This window comes from Ylistrum balloti, unplaced genomic scaffold (genome assembly GCF_031769215.1).
Source record: "Ylistrum balloti isolate Yb309-2 unplaced genomic scaffold, AGI_CSIRO_Ybal_v1 Utg371268, whole genome shotgun sequence".
NCBI lineage: Eukaryota > Metazoa > Mollusca > Bivalvia > Pectinida > Pectinidae > Ylistrum > Ylistrum balloti.
The window spans coordinates 32554-57154 of record NW_026782683.1 but is presented as its reverse complement, the minus strand read 5'-3'; the positions used below and the strand labels follow the sequence as shown (position 1 = coordinate 57154).

The 24601-nt window shown below is 37.0% G+C and overlaps 1 protein-coding gene and 1 pseudogene across 1 annotated transcript; one reads left to right on the top strand and one right to left on the bottom strand.

Annotated features, from left to right (window-relative positions):
- Positions 1–803: 803 nt before the first annotated feature.
- LOC132561696 (uncharacterized) lies at positions 804–5285 on the bottom strand. Its single transcript, XM_060226395.1, has 2 exons — positions 5137–5285; positions 804–4992 (listed from the first exon to the last, which is right to left on the bottom strand). The coding sequence occupies exons 1-2, from the start codon at positions 5283–5285 to the stop codon at positions 804–806; spliced, it is 4338 nt and encodes a 1445-aa protein (XP_060082378.1).
- A 111-nt stretch (positions 5286–5396) lies between these two features.
- On the top strand, positions 5397–11090 carry LOC132561695 (uncharacterized; annotated as a pseudogene).
- The last annotated feature ends 13511 nt before the right edge of the window (positions 11091–24601 follow it).

Genomic DNA, 24601 nt, shown 5'->3' with positions numbered 1-24601 from the left:
ATTTACCCATCATGTGAAGCTTAAAACAAAAACAAAAGACCACTAAACGTTCATTCTTCCACCCATGACTACAATTACATATAACTCACAAAGTTTCTTACAACTAACCAGTAAATTAACATTATTTATAATCAATACTCTATTATTTGTTTGTGTAATACAATGGGAATACACGACTACATTTTACAATTCTACGGTGCGTGATAAAATACACAATATCAAAATTCAACAAAACAACCATATCGTTACGCGAAACATACACGACGCTAACGGCCTTCTATAGAATTTATACCGTGACGCTCTCACAACGGTTCATGCGCACACGACTTCCACTCACGGCTTCCATACTTTTTTTTAACACGAACGTAACCACATTTCTACGTGTACTTTACGGTTTTACAACGACTAAATAACTGACAAAATAGCCACTCTAGATGTACAATAACAATTTTCAAATGTATCCAGCCTAATTTAACGTTAAATCCTAGAAAATAAACATGCATCGTAAACACTGAAAGCTACGCATGAACGAACACGCACCGACAATAGATAGCTTGACCTATAAGAAGGACATCGTAAATATGGCGATAAACAACCACATAAAACAGCATATTACGAAAGAAAGACAGAATACTTACCCCAGTCAGATGTCTGGGCTTCATTTCCACGACTAAACAAAGTCACTCACGCCATAAAATCGGCAAACAGGTAACCAAAACAGAACAAAGGCGTGCTGGTCACCTGGACAGTCAATGTCCACTCTGGTTACCACTTTCTGCCCAAATCACGAACAATGTATGTTCCTAGATCCTGCTGAGGAAATCTGCTCCAACGTTGTCTTGGCCCTTTATGGCTCGTATTCTGAGTCTGTATAGCTGCAGAAGAAGTGCCCAACGCATCAGTCTGGCATTTGCGGTCTTGGACCGGTGCAAATAAGTGAGAGGCTGATGATCTGTCTTAAGTGCGAATTCCTTTCCGTAGATGTAGGGCTCAAATTTCTGTACCGCCCACACTATTGCTAAGCATTCTTTCTCAACAATTGCGTAATTCTTCTCCCTGGGTAAAAGCTTCCTGCTTGCATAAGCCACTGGCATCGTTTGACCGTTTTCCTCTTGAAGCAGAACAGCTCCCAAAGCTGTATCTGACGCATCAGTGCGTAGAATAAACTCTTGCTCGAGGTCGGGTAACTTCAAAACTGGTTTCGTTGTAAGCAACCTTTTGAGGGTTGTATATGCCTTCTCGTGACTCATATCCCATAAGACTTTGGTAGGATTGCCTTTCTTTGTCAAGTCCGTCAATGGAACGGCAATAGCAGCAAAGTTAGGGATGAAGCGCCTGTAAAAACCTGCCAGTCCCAAGAACGAACGAACCTGTTTTTTCGTTGTTGGCCTCGGTGCGTTATCTATGGCAGAAATCTTTGACTCCTCAAGACGCAGTCTTCCGTCTCCAACAATGTGACCCAAGCAAGGTAGACTGCCAAAACCAATAGAACATTTACTTGGTCTTGCAGTAAGTCCTGCCCTGCGTAGACGTCTGAAAAGCTCCCGCAACACCTCCAAATGTTCCTCCCACGTACTAGTATAGATGAGGATATCATCGATGAAGTTATCAACATGTTCCATTCCATGCAACAACTTTCTCATCAAACGGCTGAACGTTGCCGGGGCGTTCATCAACCCGAAAGGCATTACCTTGAACTGGAAAAGTCCCTGGGGAGTCGAGAATGCCGTCATCTGTTTCGCTTCCGAAGATAGGGGAACTTGCCAATAGCCTTTGCTAAGATCTAGCTTAGAGAAAAATTTAGCTCCAGCGACTCTTGTGAAGATGTCTTCGGTGTTTGGCATAGGCTCTGCGTCGAATATGGTGACTCGATTCAATCTTCGAAAATCAATACAAAAACGGTTTGTCCCATCCTTTTTCTTGATCAGCACGACAGGTGCAGAGTATGGTGATGTAGACGGCTCAATGACGCCCATTTCAAGCATCTTCTTCACCTCTTCTCCGATGACTTCCTTGGTGTTGTACGGTAACTGATATGGCTTGACATGCACAGGATCCTTGGTGGATGTATGTATTACATGTTCCGCTAAGTTTGTCCTTCCCGGAAGATCCGTAAGAACGTCCTGAAAATCAGTCATCAGCTTCTTGACTTCAGCCGTACGTACTTCAGTCAAATCAGACGAAATTTCAACGTGTTCTATGTTCTCCGTTCTGTTGTCAATTGGAACCGTTTCGAGTTCGCACGGAAACTCCATTTCATCATCAACATCCTCCTCTGACACAACCGTATTCATCACACAGGACAAAACTCCGCCTATCTCCTCCGTAATGATGCTGAGGGGCTCCAAGTACTTCTTCAATAGGTTTATGTGGAAAGTCTTCTCTTTTCCCTGCTGGTTGATTCGATAATCGAACTGTCCCACTTTCTCCAAGACCTCGAACGGCCCTTTCCATTGCATGAGGAGCTTGTTAGCCTTAGTTGGTAGAAGGACCAGCACTTTATCTCCGGGTTTCAATTCTCTAGCCTTAGCTCTTCTATTGAAATGTTTTCTCTGCATTACCTTGGCTTCTTTCAGGTGCTCCAAGGCGATCTGACATGTATCTTCCATCCTCTCCTTCAAATCAATGACGTACTGATATGTGGTCTTAATGTCGTCGTCTGGCATCTCCTTTGTCAGTAGCTCTTTAAGAATCATCATGGGGCCTCGCACAGCTCTCCCATACAACATTTCGAAAGGCGAAAACCCTAGACTTTCTTGCGGTACTTCTCTGTATGCAAAAAGGAGAGCGTTGAGATATCGATCCCAATCCTTAGGTCTTTCTGTGCTCATCCTCCTCAACATCCGTTTTAAGGTTCCATTGAACCTCTCTACGAGGCCATTACACTGAGGATGGTACGGCGTTGTTGTGAGTTGACGGATTGATAGTAACCGACTGACTTCCTTCATCAAATTGGAGGTGAATTGAGCTCCTTGGTCTGTCAGCATTTCGGTAGGTACTCCAACACGACTAAATACCTCCACTAGTGCCTCGGCAACTCTCTCAGTCTCTATGCCTTTTAATGCGACCGCCTCCGGATACCTGGTGGCGTAGTCAACAATAGTCAAAATATACTTGTTTCCTCGATCAGTGGCTGGCTCAAGAGGTCCCACAAGGTCGACTGCTATCCTTTTAAATGGGGTGTCTATTAACGGCATGCTTCCCAATGGTGCCTTTGGTACTCGCCCTTTTGGAAAAGTGCGCTGACACACGTCACAAGAGCGACAGAAACGAGTCAAATCTCCCTGGATTCCCGGCCAGAAGAACTCGGAGAGTACTCGGCTCGTCGTACGCTTTGCTGCTAAATGTCCGGACATAATCGACTCATGTGCAAGTCTCATGACGGTGTGACGGTACTTCTCTGGCAGTATTAGCTGTCTGAAGACCCTTCCATTCGCCACCTTAGGGCTTTGAAACTCCCGATAAAGCAGATCTTTATGGTAGAACACAGTTGACCTTCCGCCATCATCTCGAATGTAAGGTTCTGCCTTCGAAGCCAGTTTTCTGAATTTCTCCAAGGTCACATCTTTCTGTTGTTCCTCCTTAAGTTCCTGAACACTACCAATGTCTTCAATACTCTCTGGTACATGAAGAGCTCTATACGCCCACCGCTTCTTCTTCAACTGTGCCCTCGTCTCAACAGCTTGCACGGCCCCTACCATCTTCCAGTTCTCATCCGGCTGACCAACAGGGCGTGCTTCCTTTACGTTTCCAACAATCAGGTCATAAATGGGTGAGTCCAAAACAAATGCTTCCGTGTGTCCTTTGAAGTAGGGTGTGTCCACTTCAAGATTTACCAGGGGACATTTGATGAGCGTTCCATCTGCCAAGTAATAAGACTTTGTCCTCCCAGTGATCCGCTGAGGTTCCACGAGACTCCTCTTGACTCCTATTCCATCACATCCAGAATCTCTCAGAACAGTGGCAAGCTTTCCTTCTACACGCCCAAATACCACCGGCATGGCATCTGTACCTGATAACTTCAAATTACAAGGGGCACTCAAAGTCTTCGTGGTGCTTCCGTTCTGTTCTAACTCTTCGGTGTCTTTGGCTTTCACCGTGCCCTGAGGTATCCTCTTTCTGTCAAAATGACTTCCTTGCGCCCGGGATATAGAGGCAACTCTATTCTCACCAGCTTTCTTCTTACGGCAATCTCTCTCTATATGACCCATCTTCTTACAGAAGAAACACTCTTTATCTCTGTAACTACCAGATGGTTTCTTCACCGATGGAGTTTCAGAAGAAGAGTTTCCAGATGCTGAGACAGATGATGTCTTGTTTCCTCCCCCTTTCTGTCCATGACCTTTGAAAGACACCAAGTTGGCTCGAGTTCCTCGTGCTGCGACAAACTGATCGGCAAGTCTAGCCATCTCGTCAATTGATGTCGGAACTCTCTCCTTCAGGAATAACGACAGGTCCTGATTACAGCAATGGAGAAGTTGGTCCCGAAGAATCAAATCCTTGAGCCCGTTGAATGACTTTTCAGTCTTTGTTAACTCTATCCATCTCTCCAGATAATTATGAAGTCGGATGGCAAACTGTGTAAATGTTTCACCTCCTTCCGGTCTTGAAGTCCTAAAACTTTTCCGAAACCCCTCATCCGTCATTTCAAACCTTTTTAGGAGTGCCGTCTTGAGTTCATCAAAGTCCAGCGACTGCTGAACTGGTAATCGTGAAAATACATCTAATGCCTTTCCTTTCAACAATGCGCTCAAGTTCGCTCCCCAGTCTTCTCTCTTCCATTGTTGCGCTGAAGCATATCTTTCAAATCGCTGTATGTAAGCGTCCATGTTGTCTTTGCTTTCATCAAAAGCTGGTAACTTAGGACCTCTATGCACAGGCAAATCTCTAGGAGTAGAAAAGGACGACTCTTCTAGAGTACCCATTCCAGCTTGAAAGAGTTCCATCTTGCGTTCATGCTCCCTTCGTGCTCTCTCTTCAGCTCTAGCCTCTCTTTCTGCTTCTATTCTAGCCTCTTCCGCGATCAGCTTCAACTTGTTGTCTACTTCACGCCTCGCTCTGGCTTCTCTCTCTGCTTCTATCTTGGCTTGCTCAGCGAGCATAGCTGTCTTCTCTTCTTCCATCTTCAAAGCAAACTCGGCCTCTCTCCTCGCTTGGCGATCCTGTCTCTCCTGCTCACGTTCCTCTCTTTCTTTCGCCTGCTCCTCTCGTATAAACTCCTGCAACTTGGTACCTTCATACCCCAAATCCTTTCCCGTTGCGATGAGTTCACGGAGCTGAGACATGATGGCAAATAATATTACTTTGAAATAGAAAATAACAAGAATAAACTGTAAAATACAACTCTTAACTAAGCAAAATTACAACCACTCACCTTGTTTGTTCTTGACATGCAAATGACGTCCGTCCGGATTAGCAACCTACTTACCTTCAAGGCTCTCTCACAGCTACCGGATCCACGGTAAAACGAAAATACAGCAAAGACGGAGAAGAAGCAACGCGAGAAATGTCAAGCAATCTATCCTAACCTATCTCCTGTGTTTCTTTCCAGAACACTTAACGTCGGTCATCCCACCGCTGCCACCAATTTTGTAACGTGGGACGGGCCTCTGTGCAGTATATCAGGAAATCAACACAAGAATGCAACAAATGAACATATACACAAATTTATTAACATAGAAAACATGAAAACTACAGACACCCAGTCACACTCACAATCACTCTCCATTCATACACTTTAACAGTAAAGATGGCTACAGTCTCTTCACAGACAAGGTACAAGGTGGTCTCACAATCAACATCTCCAATGTGTCGAATAGTGCACACGGAGGGTGCACGCAAAACAGCTTCCGTGGACTGACAAAGTCCGAGTTGTAAAGGAACGACTCGCTCAGTTCCCAACACCAAGACGAATTGCTGACAAAGCAACCGTATCCTGAAAACTCCCTCACTGATAGGGCGGTGACTAGCTTACATATTACAGCCGAGTCGCTACATGACAGCCTGTCCCTGGAGACAATCCTTCTTTGCAGTTGACCTAGACCCTGAGTAACTGAAATGTAACGTTGGTCGGTCCCGTTACTGCACGGCGAAGACCTGGCGCTCCAGCGGTGCTGACCTTCTGTAGGCTCTATGGTGATTTACCCATCATGTGAAGCTTAAAACAAAAACAAAAGACCACTAAACGTTCATCCTTCCACCCATGACTACAATTACATATAACTCACAAAGTTTCTTACAACTAACCAGTAAATTAACATTATTTATAATCAATACTCTATTATTTGTTTGTGTAATACAATGGGAATACACGACTACATTTTACAATTCTACGGTGCGTGATAAAATACACAATATCAAAATTCAACAAAACAACCATATCGTTACGCGAAACATACACGACGCTAACGGCCTTCTATAGAATTTATACCGTGACGCTCTCACACCGGTTCATGCGCACACGACTTCCACTCACGGCTTCCATACTTTTTTTAACACGAACGTAACCACATTTCTACGTGTACTTTACGGTTTTACAACGACTAAATAACTGACAAAATAGCCACTCTAGATGTACAATAACAATTTTCAAATGTATCCAGCCTAATTCAACGTTAAATCCTAGAAAATAAACATGCATCGTAAACACTGAAAGCTACGCATGAACGAACACGCACCGACAATAGATAGCTTGACCTATAAGAAGGACATCGTAAATATGGCAATAAACAACCACATAAAACAGCATATTACGAAAGAAAGACAGAATACTTACCCCAGTCAGATGTCTGGGCTTCATTTCCACGACTAAACAAAGTCACTCACGCCATAAAATCGGCAAACAGGTGACCAAAACAGAACAAAGGCGTGCTGGTCACCTGGACAGTCAATGTCCACTCTTCCGCTAACACTCGCATACCCGCTCACGTGACCAACTCAATAACAATGCACAGGTAAACATACAGGTGTGCGTGACAGTGTACACACATGTTATGTTCTGTATAGGTATGTTTATATCTCTTATGTTCTGTATAGGTATGTACACCTCTGTTATGTTCTATACAGGTATATACACATCTGTTATGTTCTGTATAGGTATGTACACATATGTTATGTTCTGTATCGCTGTGTACACACCTGTTATGTTCTGTATAGGTATGTATACATTTGTTATGTTCTGTATAGGTATATAAACATCTGTTATTCTGTGTATAGGTGTGTACACATGTTATGTTCTGTACAGGTATATACACACCTCTTATGATCTGTATAGGTATGTTCATATATGTTATGTTCTGTATAAGTGTGTACACATCCTAGATGTTATTTATAGGTGTGTTAACATCTGTTATGTTCTGTAAAGGTATGTACATATCTGTTATGTTCTGTATAACTTTGTACACATCTGTTATGTTCTATATAGGTATGTACATATCTGTTATGTTCTGTACACGTGATTGTTCTGTAAAGTATGTACACATCTGTTATTCTGTGTATAGGTTTGTACACATGTTATGTTCTGTATAGGTATGTACACATCTGTTATATACTGTATCGCTGTGTATACATCTGTTATGTTATGTATAGGTGTGTTAACATCTGTTATGTTCTGTATAGGTGTGTATATATCTGTTATGTTCTGTATGAGATTGTATATATCTGTTATGTTCTGTATAGGTGTGGTATGATCTATTATGTTCTGTATAGGTATGTATACACCTGTTATGTTCTGTATAGGTGTGTACGCATTCTTAATGTTATATATAGGTTTGTTAACATCTGTTATGTTCTGTATAGATATGTACATATCTGTTATGTTCTGTAAACGTGTTTGTTCTGTAAAGGTATGTACACATCTGTTATGTACTGTATCGCTGTGTATACATCTTTTATGTTCTGTATAGGTGTGTAAACATCTGTTATGTTCTGTATAGGTATGTACACATCTGTTATGTACTGTATCGCTGTGTATACATCTTTTATGTTCTGTATAGGTGTGTAAACATCTGTTATGTTCTGTATAGGTGTGTACACATCTGTTATGTTCTGTATAGGTGTGTATATATATGTTATGTTCTGTATAGGTATGTACACACCTGTTATGTTCTGTATAGGTTTGTACACATCAGTTATCTTCTGTAAGAGTTTGTACACATCTGTTATGTTTTGTACATGTAGGTACATATGTGTTATGTTCTGTATAGGTGTGTACACATCTGATATATTCTTTATTATTTTTATACATCTGTTATGTTCTGTATAGGTAAGTTCATATCTGTTATGTTCTGTACAGGTATGTATACATCTGTTATGTTCTGTAAAGGTATTTACATATCTATTATGTTCTGTATATGTGTGTACACATCTGTTATGTTCTGTATATGTGTGTTAACATCTGTTATGTTCTGTATAGGTATGTATACATCTGTTATGTTCTGTATAGGTGTGTACACACATGTTATGTTCTGTATAGGTATGTTTATATCCGTTATGTTCTGTATATGTATGTACACATCTGTTCTGTACTGTATCGCTGTGTATACATCCTTTATGTTCTGTATAGGTGCGTACACATCTGTTATGTTCTGTATGAGTTTGTTCAAACCTGTTATTTTCTGTATGAGTTAGCACACATCTGTTATGTTCTGTTTATGTAGGTACATATGTGCTAGGTTCTGTATAGGTGTGTACACATCTGATAGATTCTGTATCATTTTTTATACATCTGTTATGTTCTGTATAGGTACGTTCATATCTGTTATGTTCTGTATAGGTGTGTACACATCTGTTATGTTCTGTATAGGTATGTTAACATTTGTTGAGTTCTGAATAGGTGTGTATACATCTGTTATGTTCGGTATAGGTTTGTTAACATCTGTTATGTTCTGTATAGATGTGTACACATCTGATATATTCTGTATCATTTTTTATACATCTATTATGTTCTGTATAGGTATCTTCGTATCTGTTATGTTCTGTATCGCTGTGTATACATCTTTTTTGTTTTGTATAGGTATGTAAACATCTGTTATTCTGTGTATAGGTGTGTACACATGTTATGTTCTGTATAGGTATGTACATATCTGTTATGTTCTGTATAGGTGTGTTAACATCTGTTATGTTCTGTATAGGTATGTATACATATGTTATGTTCAGTATAGGTGTGTACACATTCTTAATGTTATATAGAGGGGCGTTAACATCTGTTTTGCTCTGTATAGGTATTTACACGTTCTATGTTCTGTATCAGTTTGTATACATCTGTTATGTTCTGTATATGTATGTACATAACTTTTATGTTCTGTATAGGTGTGTTAACATCTGTTATGTTCTGTATAGGAATGTATACATCTGTTATGTTCTGTATAGGTGTGTACGCATTCTTAATGTTATATACAGGAGTGTTAACATCTGTTTTGTTCTGTATAGGTATTTACACATGTGTTATGTTCTGTGTCAGTTTGTAAACATCTGTTATGATCTGTATAGGTATGTACATATCTGTTATGATCTGTAACCTGTTTGTTCTGTAAAAGTATGTACACATCTGTTATGTTCTGTATAAGTTTGTACACATCTGTTATGTTCTGTATAGGTATGTTCATATCTGTTATGTTCTGTATAGGTATGTATACATCTGTTATATACTGTATCGTTGTGTATACATCTGTTATGTTCTGTATAGATATGTATATATCTATTATGTTCTGTATATGGGTGTATACATCTGTTAAGTTCTGTATATGTGTGTTAACATTTGTTATAATCTGTATAGGTATGTATACATCGGTTATGTTCTGTATAGGTGTGTACATGTATCTTATGTTCTGTATAGGTATGTTTATATCTGTTATGTTCTGTATTGGTGTGTACACATCTGTTATGTTCTGTATAGGTGTGTACACATCATTTATGTTATATATAGGTGTGTTAACATCTGTTATGTTCTGTATAGGTATGTACATATCTGTTATGTTCTGTATACATCTTTTGGTATGTTGTACATCTGTTATGTTGTATAGGTTTGTACAACATCTTTATGTTCGGTATAGGTGTGTTCATATCTGTTATGTTCTGTATAAGTTATATATAGGTGTGTTAACATCTGTTATGTTCTGTATATGTATGTACATATCTGTTATGTTCTGTACACGTGTTTGTTCTGTAAAGGTATGTACACATATGTTATGTTCTGTAAAGGTATGTTCACACCTGTTATTTTCTGTATAGATATGTTCATATCCGTTATGTTTTGTATTCGTGTTTACACATCTGTTGTGTTCTGTATAGGTGTATTGACATCTGTTATGTTCTGTATAGGGGTGTACACATCTGTTATGTTCTGTATAGGTGTATTAACATCTGTTATGTTCTGTATAGGTGTGTACACATCTGTTATGTTCTATGTGAGTGTGTACACATCTGTCATGTTCTGTGTAGGTTTGTACATACCTGTTATGTTCTGTATCGCAGTGTATACATCTTTTGTGTTCTGTATAGGTGTGTAAACATTTGTTATGTTCTGTATAGGTATGTACACATCTGTTATGTTCTGTATAGGTATGTACACATCTGTTATTTTCTGTATAGGTGTGTACACATCCTTTATGTTATATATAGGTGTGTTAACATCTGTTATGTTCTGTATATGTATGTTTATATCTGTTATGTACTACTGAACAGGTATGTACACATCTGTTATGTTCTGAAAAGGTATGTAAACATCTGTTATTCTGTGTATAGGTGTGTACACATGTTATGTTCTGTATAGGTATGTACACATCTGTTATATACTGTGTTGCTGTGTATATATCTGTTATGTTGTGTATAAGTGTGTTAACATCTGTTATGTTCTGTATAGGTGTGTACACATCTGTTATGTTCTGTGTGAGTGTGTACACATCTGTCATGTTCTGTGTAGGTTTGTACATACCTGTTATGTTCTGTATAGGTGTGTACACATCTGTTATGTTCTGTATAGGTATGTAAACATTTGTTGAGTTCTGAATAGGTGTGTTAACATCTGTTATGTTCTGTATGAGTTTGCACACATCTGTTATGTTCTTTATAGGTATTTAAACATTTGTTGAGTTCTGAATAGGTGTGTTAACATCCGTTATTTCTGTATAGGTATGTACACATCTGTTATGTTCTGTACAGGTATATACACCTGTTATGTTCTGTATAAGTTTGTACACATCTATTATGTTCTATATAGGTATGTACATATCTGTTATGTTCTGTACAGGTTTGTTAACATCTGTTATGTTCTGTATAGGTATGTATACATATGTTATGTTCAGTATAGGTGTGTACACATTCTTATGTTATATAGAGGGGCGTACACATCTGTTATGTTCTGTATAGATGTGATAAAATCTCTTTTGTTCTGTACAAGTTTGTATACATCTGTTATGTTCTGTATCAGTTTCTAAACATCTGTTATCTTCTGTATAGGTGTGTTAACATCTGTTATGTTCTGTAAAGGTGTGTACATACCTGTTATGTTCTGTATAGGTGTGTACACACCTGTTATGTTCTGTATAGGTGTGTACACATCATTTATGTTCTGTATCAGTTTGTAAACATCTGTTATGTTCTGTATAGGTATGTACATATCTGTTATGTTCTGTACACGTGATTGTTCTGTAAAGGTATGTACACATCTGTTATGCTCTTTATTAGGTTGTACACATCTGTTATGTTCTGTATAGGTTTGTACATATCTGATATATTCTGTATCATTGTTATGTTCTGTATCAGTTTCTAAACATCTGTTATCTTCTGTATAGGTGTGTATATATCTGTTATGTTCTGTATATGTGTGTATACATCTGTTATGTTCTGTATAGTGTGTACACATCCTGTTATATATGTGGTAACTGTATAGGTATGTATACATCTGTTATGTTCTGTATATGTGTGTACACACATGTTATGTTCTGTATAGGTATGTTTATATCTCTTATGTTCTGTAAAGGTATGTACACATCTGTTATGTTCTGTATAGGTGTGTACACATCATTTATGATATATATAGGTGTGTTAACATCTGTTATGTTCTGTATAGGTATGTACATATCTGTTATGTTCTGTATAGGTATGTTTACATCTGTTATGTTATGTATAGGTTTGTACTAATATCTTATGTTCTGTATAGGTATGTTTATATCTTTTATGTTCTGTATTGGTGTGTATCTTGTGTGTAGACATCAATTATGCTCTGTACACGAGTGTAAACATGTTGTATTCTGTACTTGTGTGTAGACATCAATTATGTTCTGTACATGTGTGTAGATGTTGTATTCTGTACTTGTGTGTAGACATCAATTATGTTCTGTACATGTGTGTAGATGTTGTATTCTGTACTTGTGTGTAGACATCAATTATGTTCTGTACACGAGTGTAAACATGTTGTATTCTGTACTTGTGTGTAGACATCAATTATGTTCTGTACACGAGTGTAAACATGTTGCATTCTGTACTTACGAGTGTAGACATCTGTACTTGTGTGTAAACATCAATTATGTTCTGTAGATGATTGTTAACATGTATTATATTCTCTACATCTGTGTAGACATCAATTATGCTCTGTACAAAAGTGTAAAAGTGTTGCATTCTGTACTTGTGTGTAGACATCAATTATGCTCTTTACACGAGTGTAAACATGTTGTATTCTGTACTTGTGTGTAGACATCAATTATGATCTCTACATGTGTGTAAACATGTTGCATTTGTGTGTGTACATCAATTATGTGTAGACATCAAATTATGCTCTTATGTTGTATTCTGTACATCAATTATGTGTAAACATGTTGTTGCATTCTGTACTTGTGTGTAGACATCAATTATGTTCTGTACACGAGTGTAAACATGTGGAATTCTGTACTTGTGTGTAGACATCAATTATGTTCTGTACACGAGTGTAAACATGTTGTATTCTGTACTTGTGTGTAGACATCAATTATGTTCTGTACACGAGTGTAAACATGTTATATTCTGTACTTGTGTGTAGACATCAATTATGTTCTGTACACGAGTGTAAACATGTTGTATTCTGTACGTGTGTGTAGACATCAATTATGCTCTGTACACGAGTGTAAACAAGTTGCATTCTCTACTTATGTGTAGACATCATTTATGCTCTGTACACGAGTGTAAACATGTATTCTGTACTTGTGTGTAGACATCAGTTATGTTCTGTACACGAGTGTAAACATGTTGCATTTTGTACTTATATGTAGACATCATTTATGCTCTGTACACGAGTGTAAACATGTATTCTGTACTTGTGTGTAGACATCAATTATGTTCTGTACCCGAGTGTAAATATGTTGTATTCTGTACTTGTGTGTACATCAATTATGTTCTGTACACGAGTGTAAACATGTTGTATTCTGTACGTGTGTGTAGACATCAATTATGTTCTGTACACGAGTGTAAACATGTTGCATTCTGTACTTATGTGTAGACATCATTTATGCTCTGTACACGAGTGTAAACATGTATTCTGTACTTGTGTGTAGACATCAATTATGTTCTGTACACGAGTGTAAACATGTTGTATTCTGTACTTGTGTGTAGACATCAATTATGTTCTGTACACGAGTGTAAACATGTTGTATTCTGTACTTGTGTGTAGACATCAATTATGTTCTGTACACGAGTGTAAACATGTTGTATTCTGTACGTGTGTGTAGACATCAATTATGTTCTGTACACGAGTGTAAACATGTTGCATTCTGTACTTGTGTGTAGACATCAATTATGTTCTGTACACGAGTGTAAACATGTATTCTGTACTTGTGTGTAGACATCAATTATGTTCTGTACACGAGTGTAAACATGTATTCTGTACTTGTGTGTAGACATCAATTATGTTCTGTACACGAGTGTAAACATGTTGCATTCTGTACTTGTGTGTAGACATCAATTATGTTCTGTACACGAGTGTAAACATGTACACGAGTGTAAACATGTATTCTGTACTTGTGTGTAGACATCAATTATGTTCTGTACACGAGTGTAAACATGTTGCATTCTGTACTTATGTGTAGACATCAATTATGTTCTGTACACGAGTGTAAACATGTTGTATTCTGTACTTGTGTGTAGACATCCATTATGTTCTGTACACGAGTGTAAACATGTTGTATTCTGTACGTGTGTGTAGACATCAATTATGTTCTGTACACCAGTGTAAACATGTGGAATTCTGTACTTGTGTGTAGACATCAATTATGTTCTGTACACGAGTGTAAACATGTATTCTGTACTTGTGTGTAGACATCAATTATGTTCTGTACACGAGTGTAAACATGTATTCTGTACTTGTGTGTAGACATCAATTATGTTCTGTACACGAGTGTAAACATGTTGTATTCTGTACGTGTGTGTAGACATCAATTATGTTCTGTACACGAGTGTAAACATGTTGCAACATGTGTAGTACATCATTATGTTCTGTACTGTAAACATGTTGTATTCTGTACTTGTGTGTAGACATCAATTATGTTCTGTACACGAGTGTAAACATGTTGTATTCTGTACGTGTGTGTAGACATCAATTATGTTCTGTACACGAGTGTAAACATGTTGCATTCTGTACTTATGTGTAGACATCAATTATGTTCTGTACACGAGTGTAAACATGTATTCTGTTCTTGTGTGTAGACATCAATTATGGTCTGTACACGAGTGTAAACATGTTGTATTCTGTACGTGTGTGTAGACATCAATTATGTTCTGTACACGAGTGTAAACATGTGGAATTCTGTACTTGTGTGTAGACATCAATTATGTTCTGTACACGAGTGTAAACATGTTGTATTCTGTACGTGTGTGTAGACATCAATTATGTTCTGTACACGAGTGTAAACATGTTGCATTCTGTACTTATGTGTAGACATCAATTATGTTCTGTACACGAGTGTAAACATGTATTCTGTACTTGTGTGTAGACATGTACATGTTGTGTGTAGACATCAATTATGTTCTGTACACGAGTGTAAACATGTATTCTGTATTGTGTGTAGACATCAATGTGTAGACATCAATTATGTTCAATTATGTACACGAGTGTAAACATTATGTTCTGTACACGAGTGTAAATATTCCGTATATGTGTGTAGACATCAATTATGTTCTGTACACGAGTGTAAACATGTTGCATTCTGTACTTGTGTGTAGACATCAATTATGCTCTGTACACGAGTGTAAACATGTATTCTGTACTTGTGTGTAGACATCATTTATGTTCTGTACATGAGTGTAAAAGTGTTGCATTCTGTACTTGTGTGTAGACATCAATTATGTTCTGTACATGTGTGTAGATGTTGTATTCTGTACTTGTGTGTAGACATCAATTATGTTCTTTACAATAGTGTAAACATGTGGAACTCTGTACTTGTGTGTAGACATCAATTATGCTCTGTGCACGAGTGTAAACAAGTTGCATTCTCTACTTATGTGTAGACATCGTTTATGCTCTGTACACGAGTGTAAACATGTATGTATTCTGTACTTGTGTGTAGACATCAGTTATGTTCTGTACACGAGTGTAAACATGTTGTATTCTGTAGGTGAGTGTAGACATCAATTATGCTCTGTACACGAGTGTAAACATGTTGTATTCTGTACTTGTGTGTAGACATCAATTATGTTCTGTACATGTGTGTAGATATGTTTCTGTAACATCAATTATGCTCTGTACACGAGTGTAAACATGTATTCTGTACTTGTGTATAGACATCAATTATGTTCTTTACACGAGTGTAAAAATGTTGCATTCTGTACTTATATGTAGACATCAATTATGTTCTGTACACGAGTGTAAACATGTTGTATTCTGTACTTGTGTGTAGACATATTCTGTACTTGTGTGTAGACATCAATTATGTTCTGTACACGAGTGTAAACATGTTGTATTCTGTATATGTGTGTAGACATCAATTATGCTCTGTACACGAGTGTAAACATGTATTCTGTACTTGTGTGTAGACATCAATTATGCTCTGTACACGAGTGTAAACATGTTGTATTCTGTACTTGTGTGTAGACATCAATTATGTTCTGTACACGAGTGTAAACATGTTGTATTCTGTACGTGTGTGTAGACATCAATTATGTTCTGTACACGAGTGTAAACATGATTCTCTACTTATGTGTAGACATCATTTATGCTCTGTACACGAGTGTAAACATGTATTCTGTACTTGTGTGTAGACATCAGTTATGTTCTGTACACGAGTGTAAACATGTATTCTGTACTTGTGTGTAGACATCAATTATGTTCTGTACACGAGTGTAAACATGTTGTATTCTGTACGTGTGTGTAGACATCAGTTATGTTCTGTACACGAGTGTAAACATGTTGCATTTTGTACTTATATGTAGACATCATTTATGCTCTGTACACGAGTGTAAACATGTTGCATTCTGTACTTGTGTGTAGACATCAATTATGTTCTGTACACGAGTGTAAACATGTTGTATTCTGTACTTGTGTGTAGACATCAATTATGCTCTGTACACGAGTGTAAACATGTTGCATTCTGTACTGTAAAATGTGTTGTAGACATCAATTATGTTCTGTACACGAGTGTAAACATGTTGTATTCTGTACGTGTGTGTAGACATCAATTATGTTCTGTACACGAGTGTAAACATGTTGCATTCTGTACTTATGTGTAGACATCAATTATGTTCTGTACACGAGTGTAAACATGTTGTATTCTGTACTTGTGTGTAGACATCAATTATGTTCTTTACACGAGTGTAAACATGTGGAATTCTGTACTTGTGTGTAGACATCAATTATGTTCTGTACACGAGTGTAAACATGTTGTATTCTGTACTTGTGTGTAGACATCAATTATGTTCTGTACACGAGTGTAAACATGTTGTATTCTGTACGTGTGTGTAGACATCAATTATGTTCTGTACACGAGTGTAAACATGTTGCATTCTGTACTTGTGTGTAGACATCAATTATGTTCTGTAGATGATTGTTAACATGTATTATATTCTCTACATCTGTGTAGACATCAATTATGCTCTGTACACGAGTGTAAACATGTTGTATTCTGTACTTGTGTGTAGACATCAATTATGATCTCTACATGTGTGTAAACATGTATTCTGTACTTGTGTGTATCATTATGTTCTGTACACGAGTGTAAACATGTTGTTGTGTGTAGACATCAATTATGTTCTGTACACGAGTGTAAACATGTTGTATTCTGTACTTGTGTGTAGACATCAATTATGTTCTGTACACGAGTGTAAACATGTTGTATTCTGTACTTGTGTGTAGACATCAATTATGTTCTGTACACGAGTGTAAACATGTATTCTGTACTTGTGTGTAGACATCAATTATGTTCTGTACACGAGTGTAAACATGTATTCTGTACTTGTGTGTAGACATCAATTATGTTCTGTACACGAGTGTAAACATGTTGTATTCTGTACTTGTGTGTAGACATCCATTATGTTCTGTATTCTGTACTTGTGTGTAGACATCAATTATGTTCTGTACACGAGTGTAAACATGTGTAGACATTCTGTACTTGTGTGTAGACATCAATTATGTTCTGTACACGAGTGTAAACATGTTGTATTCTGTACGTGTGTGTAGACATCAATTATGTTCTGTACACGAGTGTAAACATGTTGTATTTTGTTCTTGTGTGTAGACATCAATTATGCTCTGTACACGAGTGTAAACTTGTTGTATTCTGTACGTGTGTGTAGACATCAATTAATGTTCTGTACACGAGTGTAAACATGTTGCATTCTGTACTTATGTGTAGACATCAATTATGCTCTGTACACGAGTGTAAACATGTTGCATTCTGTACTTGTGTGTAGACATCAATTATGCTCTGTACACGAGTGTAAACATGTTGCATTCTGTACTTGTGTGTAGACATCAATTATGCTTATGTACACGAGTGTAAACATGTACATGTGTAGACATCAATTATGTTCTGTACACGAGTGTAAACATGTTGTGTGTTCTGTACACGAGTTTGTGTGTAGACATCAATTATGTTCTGTACACGAGTGTAAACATGTTGTATTCTGTACGTGTGTGTAGACATCAATTATGTTCTGTACACGAGTGTAAACATGTTGCATTCTGTACTTATATGTAGACATCATTTATGCTCTGTACACGAGTGTAAACATGTATTCTGTACTTGTGTGTAGACATCAATTATGTTCTGTACACGAGTGTAAACATGTTGTATTCTGTACTTGTGTGTAGACATCAATTATGTTCTGTACACGAGTGTAAACATGTTGCATTCTGTACTTATGTGTAGACATCAATTATGCTCTGTACACGAGTGTAAACAAGTTGCATTCTCTACTTATGTGTAGACATCATTTATGCTCTGTACACGAGTGTAAACATGTATTCTGTACTTGTGTGTAGACATCAATTATGTTCTGTACATGAGTGTTAACATGTAATATATTCTCTACACCTGTGTAGACATCAATTATGTTCTGTACACGAGTGTAAACATGTATTCTGTACTTGTGTGTAGACATCAATTATGTTCTGTACACGAGTGTAAACATGTTGTATTCTGTACTTGTGTGTAGACATCAATTATGTTCTGTACACGAGTGTAAACATGTTGTATTCTGTACTTGTGTATCAACATCAATTATGTTCTTTACACAGTGTAAACATGTGAAATTCTGTACTTGTGTGTAGACATCAATTATGTTCTGTACACGAGTGTAAACATGTTGCATTCTGTACACGAGTGTGTGTGTGTAGACATCAATTATGTTCTGTACACGAGTGTAAACATGTTGCATTCTCTACTTATGTGTAGACATCATTTATGCTCTGTACACGAGTGTAAACATGTATTCTGTACTTGTGTGTAGACATCAGTTATGTTCTGTACACGAGTGTAAACATGTTGCATTCTGTACTTATATGTAGACATCATTTATGCTCTGTACACGAGTGTAAACATGTTGTATTCTGTACTTGTGTGTAGACATCAATTATGTTCTGTACACGAGTGTAAACATGTTGCATTCTGTACTTATGTGTAGACATCAATTATGCTCTGTACACGAGTGTAAACATGTATTCTGTACTTGTGTGTAGACATCAATTATGTTCTGTACACGAGTGTAAACATGTTGTATTCTGTACTTGTGTGTAGACATCAATTATGTTCTTTACACGAGTGTAAACATGTTGTATTCTGTACTTGTGTGTAGACATCAGTTATGATCTCTACAGTAGACATCAATTATGTTCTGTACACAAGTGTAAACATGTTGTATTCCGTATATGTGTGTAGACATCAATTATGTTCTGTACACGAGTGTAAACATGTTGCATTCTGTACTTGTGTGTAGACATCAATTATGCTCTGTACACGAGTGTAAACATGTATTATATTCTCTACATCTGTGTAGACATCAATTATGCTCTCTACCAAAGTGTAAAATTGTTGCATTCTATACTTGTGTGTAGACATCAATTATACTCTGTACACGAGTGTAAACATGTTGTATTCTGTACTTGTGTGTAGACATCAATTATGTTCTGTACACGAGTGTAAACATGTTGTATTCTGTACTTGTGTGTAGACATCAATTATGATCTGTACACGAGTGTAAACATGTATTCTGTACTTGTGTGTAGACATCAATTATGTTCTGTACACGAGTGTAAACATGTATTCTGTACTTGTGTGTAGACATCAATTATGTTCTGTACACGAGTGTAAACATGTTGTATTCTGTACTTGTGTGTAGACATCAATTATGTTCTGTACACGAGTGTAAACATGTTGTATTCTGTACTTGTGTGTAGACATCAATTATGCTCTGTACACGAGTGTAAACATGTTGCATTCTGTACTTGTGTGTAGACATCAATTATGTTCTGTACACGAGTGTAAACATGTTGTATTCTGTACGTGTGTGTAGACATCAATTATGTTCTGTACACGAGTGTAAACATGTTGCATTCTGTACTTATGTGTAAACATCATTTATGCTCTGTACACGAGTGTAAACATGTTGCATTCTGTACTTATGTGTAGACATCAATTATGTTCTGTACACGAGTGTAAACATGTTGTATTCTGTACTTGTGTGTAGACATCCATTATGTTCTGTACATGAGTGTTAACATGTAATATATTCTCTACACCTGTGTAGACATCAATTATGTTCTGTACACGAGTGTAATAGTGTTGTATTCTGTACTTGTGTATAAACATCAATTATGTTCTTTACACCAGTGTAAACATGTGGAATTCTGTACTTGTGTGTAGACATCAATTATGTTCTGTACACGAGTGTAAACATGTATTCTGTACTTGTGTGTAGACATCAATTATGTTCTGTACACGAGTGTAAACATGTTGTATTCTGTACTTGTGTGTAGACATCAATTATGTTCTGTACACGAGTGTAAACATGTATTCTGTACGTGTGTGTAGACATCAATTATGTTCTGTACACGAGTGTAAACATGTTGTATTTTGTTCTTGTGTGTAGACATCAATTATGCTCTGTTCTACACATGTGTGTATTCTGTACTTGTGTGTAGACATCAGTTATGTTCTGTACACGAGTGTAAACATGTTGCATTTTGTACTTATATGTAGACATCATTTATGCTCTGTACACGAGTGTAAACATGTATTCTGTACTTGTGTGTAGACATCAATTATGTTCTGTACACGAGTGTAAACATGTTGTATTCTGTACGTGTGTGTAGACATCAATTATGTTCTGTACACGAGTGTAAACATGTTGCATTCTGTACTTGTGTGTAGACATCAATTATGTTCTGTACACGAGTGTAAACATGTATTCTGTACTTGTGTGTAGACATCAATTATGTTCTGTACACGAGTGTAAACATGTTGTATTCTGTACTTGTGTGTAGACATCAATTATGTTCTGTACACGAGTGTAAACTTGTTGTATTCTGTACGTGTGTGTAGACATCAATTAATGTTCTGTACACGAGTGTAAACAAGTTGCATTCTGTACTTATGTGTAGACATCAATTATGTTCTGTACCCGAGTGTAAATATGTTGTATTCTGTACTTGTGTGTAGACATCAATTATGTTCTGTACACGAGTGTAAACATGTTGTATTCTGTACTTGTGTGTAGACATCAATTATGTTCTGTACACGAGTGTAAACATGTTGTATTCTGTACTTGTGTGTTGACATCAATTATGTTCTGTACACGAGTGTAAACATGTATTCTGTACTTGTGTGTAGACATCAATTATGTTCTGTACACGAGTGTAAACATGTTGTATTCTGTACTTGTGTGTAGACATCAATTATGTTCTGTACACGAGTGTAAACATGTATTCTGTACTTGTGTGTAGACATCAATTATGTTCTGTACACGAGTGTAAACATGTATTCTGTACTTGTGTGTAGACATCAATTATGTTCTGTACACGAGTGTAAACATGTTGCATTCTGTACTTGTGTGTAGACATCAATTATGTTCTGTACACGAGTGTAAACATGTATTCTGTACTTGTGTGTAGACATCAATTATGTTCTGTACACGAGTGTAAACATGTTGTATTCTGTACTTGTGTGTAGACATCAATTATGTTCTGTACACGAGTGTAAACATGTTGTATTCTGTACTTGTGTGTAGACATCAATTATGTTCTGTACACGAGTGTAAACATGTTGTATTCTGTACTTGTGTGTAGACATCAATTATGTTCTGTACACGAGTGTAAACATGTTGTATTCTGTACTTGTGTGTAGACATCAATTATGTTCTGTACACGAGTGTAAACATGTATTCTGTACTTGTGTGTAGACATCAATTATGTTCTGTACACGAGTGTAAACATGTTGTATTCTGTACGTGTGTAGACATCAATTATGTTCTGTACACGAGTGTAAACATGTTGCATTCTGTACTTATGTGTAGACATCAATTATGCTCTGTACACGAGTGTAAACATGTATTCTGTACTTGTGTGTAGACATCAATTATGTTCTGTACACGAGTGTACAGACCAAACATGTATTCTGTACTGTGTGTAGACATCAATTATGTTCTGTACACGAGTGTAAACATGTTGTATTCTGTACTTGTGTGTAGACATCAATTATGTTCTGTACACGAGTGTAAACATGTTGTATTCTGTACTTGTGTGTAGACATCCATTATGTTCTGTACACGAGTGTAAACATGTTGTATTCTGTACTTGTGTGTAGACATCAATTATGTTCTGTACACGAGTGTAAACATGTTGTATTCTGTACTTGTGTGTAGACATCAATTATGTTCTGTACACGAGTGTAAACATGTTGTATTCTGTACTTGTGTGTAGACATCAATTATGTTCTGTACACGAGTGTAAACATGTTGCATTCTGTACTTATGTGTAGACATCAATTATGCTCTGTACACGAGTGTAAACATGTATTCTGTACTTGTGTGTAGACATCAATTATGTTCTGTACACGAGTGTAAACATGTTGTATTCTGTACTTGTGTGTAGACATCCATTATGTTCTGTACATGAGTGTTAACATGTAATATATTCTCTACACCTGTGTAGACATCAATTATGTTCTGTACACGAGTGTAATAGTGTTGTATTCTGTACTTGTGTATAAACATCAATTATGTTCTTTACACCAGTGTAAACATGTGGAATTCTGTACTTGTGTGTAGACATCAATTATGTTCTGTACACGAGTGTAAACATGTTGCATTCTGTACTTATGTGTAGACATCAATTATGCTCTGTACACGAGTGTAAACATGTATTCTGTACTTGTGTGTAGACATCAATTATGTTCTGTACACGAGTGTAAACATGTATTCTGTACTTGTGTGTAGACATCAATTATGCTCTGTACACGAGTGTAAACATGTTGCATTCTGTACTTATGTGTAGACATCAATTATGCTCTGTACACGAGTGTAAACATGTATTCTGTACTTGTGTGTAGACATCAATTATGTTCTGTACACGAGTGTAAACATGTTGTATTCTGTACTTGTGTGTAGACATCAATTATGCTCTGTACATGAATGTAAACATGTATTCTGTACTTGTGTGTAGACATCAATTATGCTCTGTACACGAGTGTAAACATGTTGTATTCTGTACTTGTGTGTAGACATCAATTATGTTCTGTACACGGGTGTAAACATGTTGTATTCTGTACGTGTGTGTAAACATCAATTATGTTCTGTACACGAGAGTAAACATGTTGCATTCTGTACTTGTGTGTAGACATCAATTATGCTCTGTACATGAATGTAAACATGTATTCTGTACTTGTGTGTAGACATCAATTATGCTCTGTACACGAGTGTAAACATGTTGCATTCTGTACTTATGTGTAGACATCAATTATGCTCTGTACACGAGTGTAAACATGTTGTATTCTGTACTTGTGTGTAGACATCAATTATGTTCTGTACACGAGTGTAAACATGTATTCTGTACTTGTGTGTAGACATCAATTATGTTCTGTACACGAGTGTAAACATGTATTCTGTACTTGTGTGTAGACATCAATTATGTTCTGTACACGAGTGTAAACATTGTATTCTGTACTTGTGTATAGACATCAATTATGTTCTGTGTAAACACTGAGTGTGTAAACATGTTCTGTACACGAGTGTAAACATTATTCTGTACTTGTGTGTAGACATCAATTATGTTCTGTACACGAGTGTAAACATGTTGCATTCTGTACTTGTGTGTAGACATCAATTATGTCTGTAAATGTTGCATTCTGTACTTGTGTGTAGACATCAATTATGTTCTGTACACGAGTGTAAACATGTTGTATTCTGTACGTGTGTGTAGACATCAATTATGTTCTGTACACGAGTGTAAACATGTTGCATTCTGTACTTATGTGTAGACATCAATTATGCTCTGTACACGAGTGCCTTTTGTATATAAACTTTTGTTGGGGTATATGACATCACCTGTTCTATAGAAACAGGGACTTGTTAAGGGGTATGTGTCACCTGTTCTAGACACAGGGACTTGTGTAGAGATATACGTATCACCTTTTCTATACACACAGGGACTTGTTTAGGGGTATATGTCACCTGTTCTAGACACAAGGACTTGTTCAGGGATATACATATCACCTGTTCTAGACACAGGGACTTGTGTAGAGATAACATATCACCTTTTCTATACACACAGGGACTTGTTTAGGGGTATATGTCACCTGTTCTAGACACAAGGACTTGTTCAGGGATATACATATCACCTGTTCTAGACACAGGAACTTGTGTAGAGATATACATATCACCTTTTCTATACACGCAGGGACTTGTTTAGGGGTATATGTCACATGTTCTAGACACAGGGACTTGTGCAGGGATATATATCTCTTGTTCTATAGACACAGGGACTTGTGTACGGGTGTATATCACATATTCTGTAGAAACAGGAGCTTGTTTTGGGGTATATATCACCTGTTCTATAGACACAGGAACTTGTGTTCTTGTGTCTGACTTGTCCTATTAAGACATTGACCTATGTTCTTGTGTCTGACTTGTCTTATTAAGACACCGGGAC

Excerpts from the sequence above, each read along its gene's own strand:
- LOC132561696 (XM_060226395.1), bottom strand. The coding sequence starts at position 5,285 with ATGTCTCAGCTCCGTGAACTCATCGCAACGGGAAAGGATTTGGGGTAT. Across the intron at positions 4,993-5,136 it reads CAAGCGAGGAGAGAGGCCGA|AGAGGCTAGAGCTGAAGAGA; the intron begins GTTTGCTTTGAA and ends AGAAGCAGAAAG.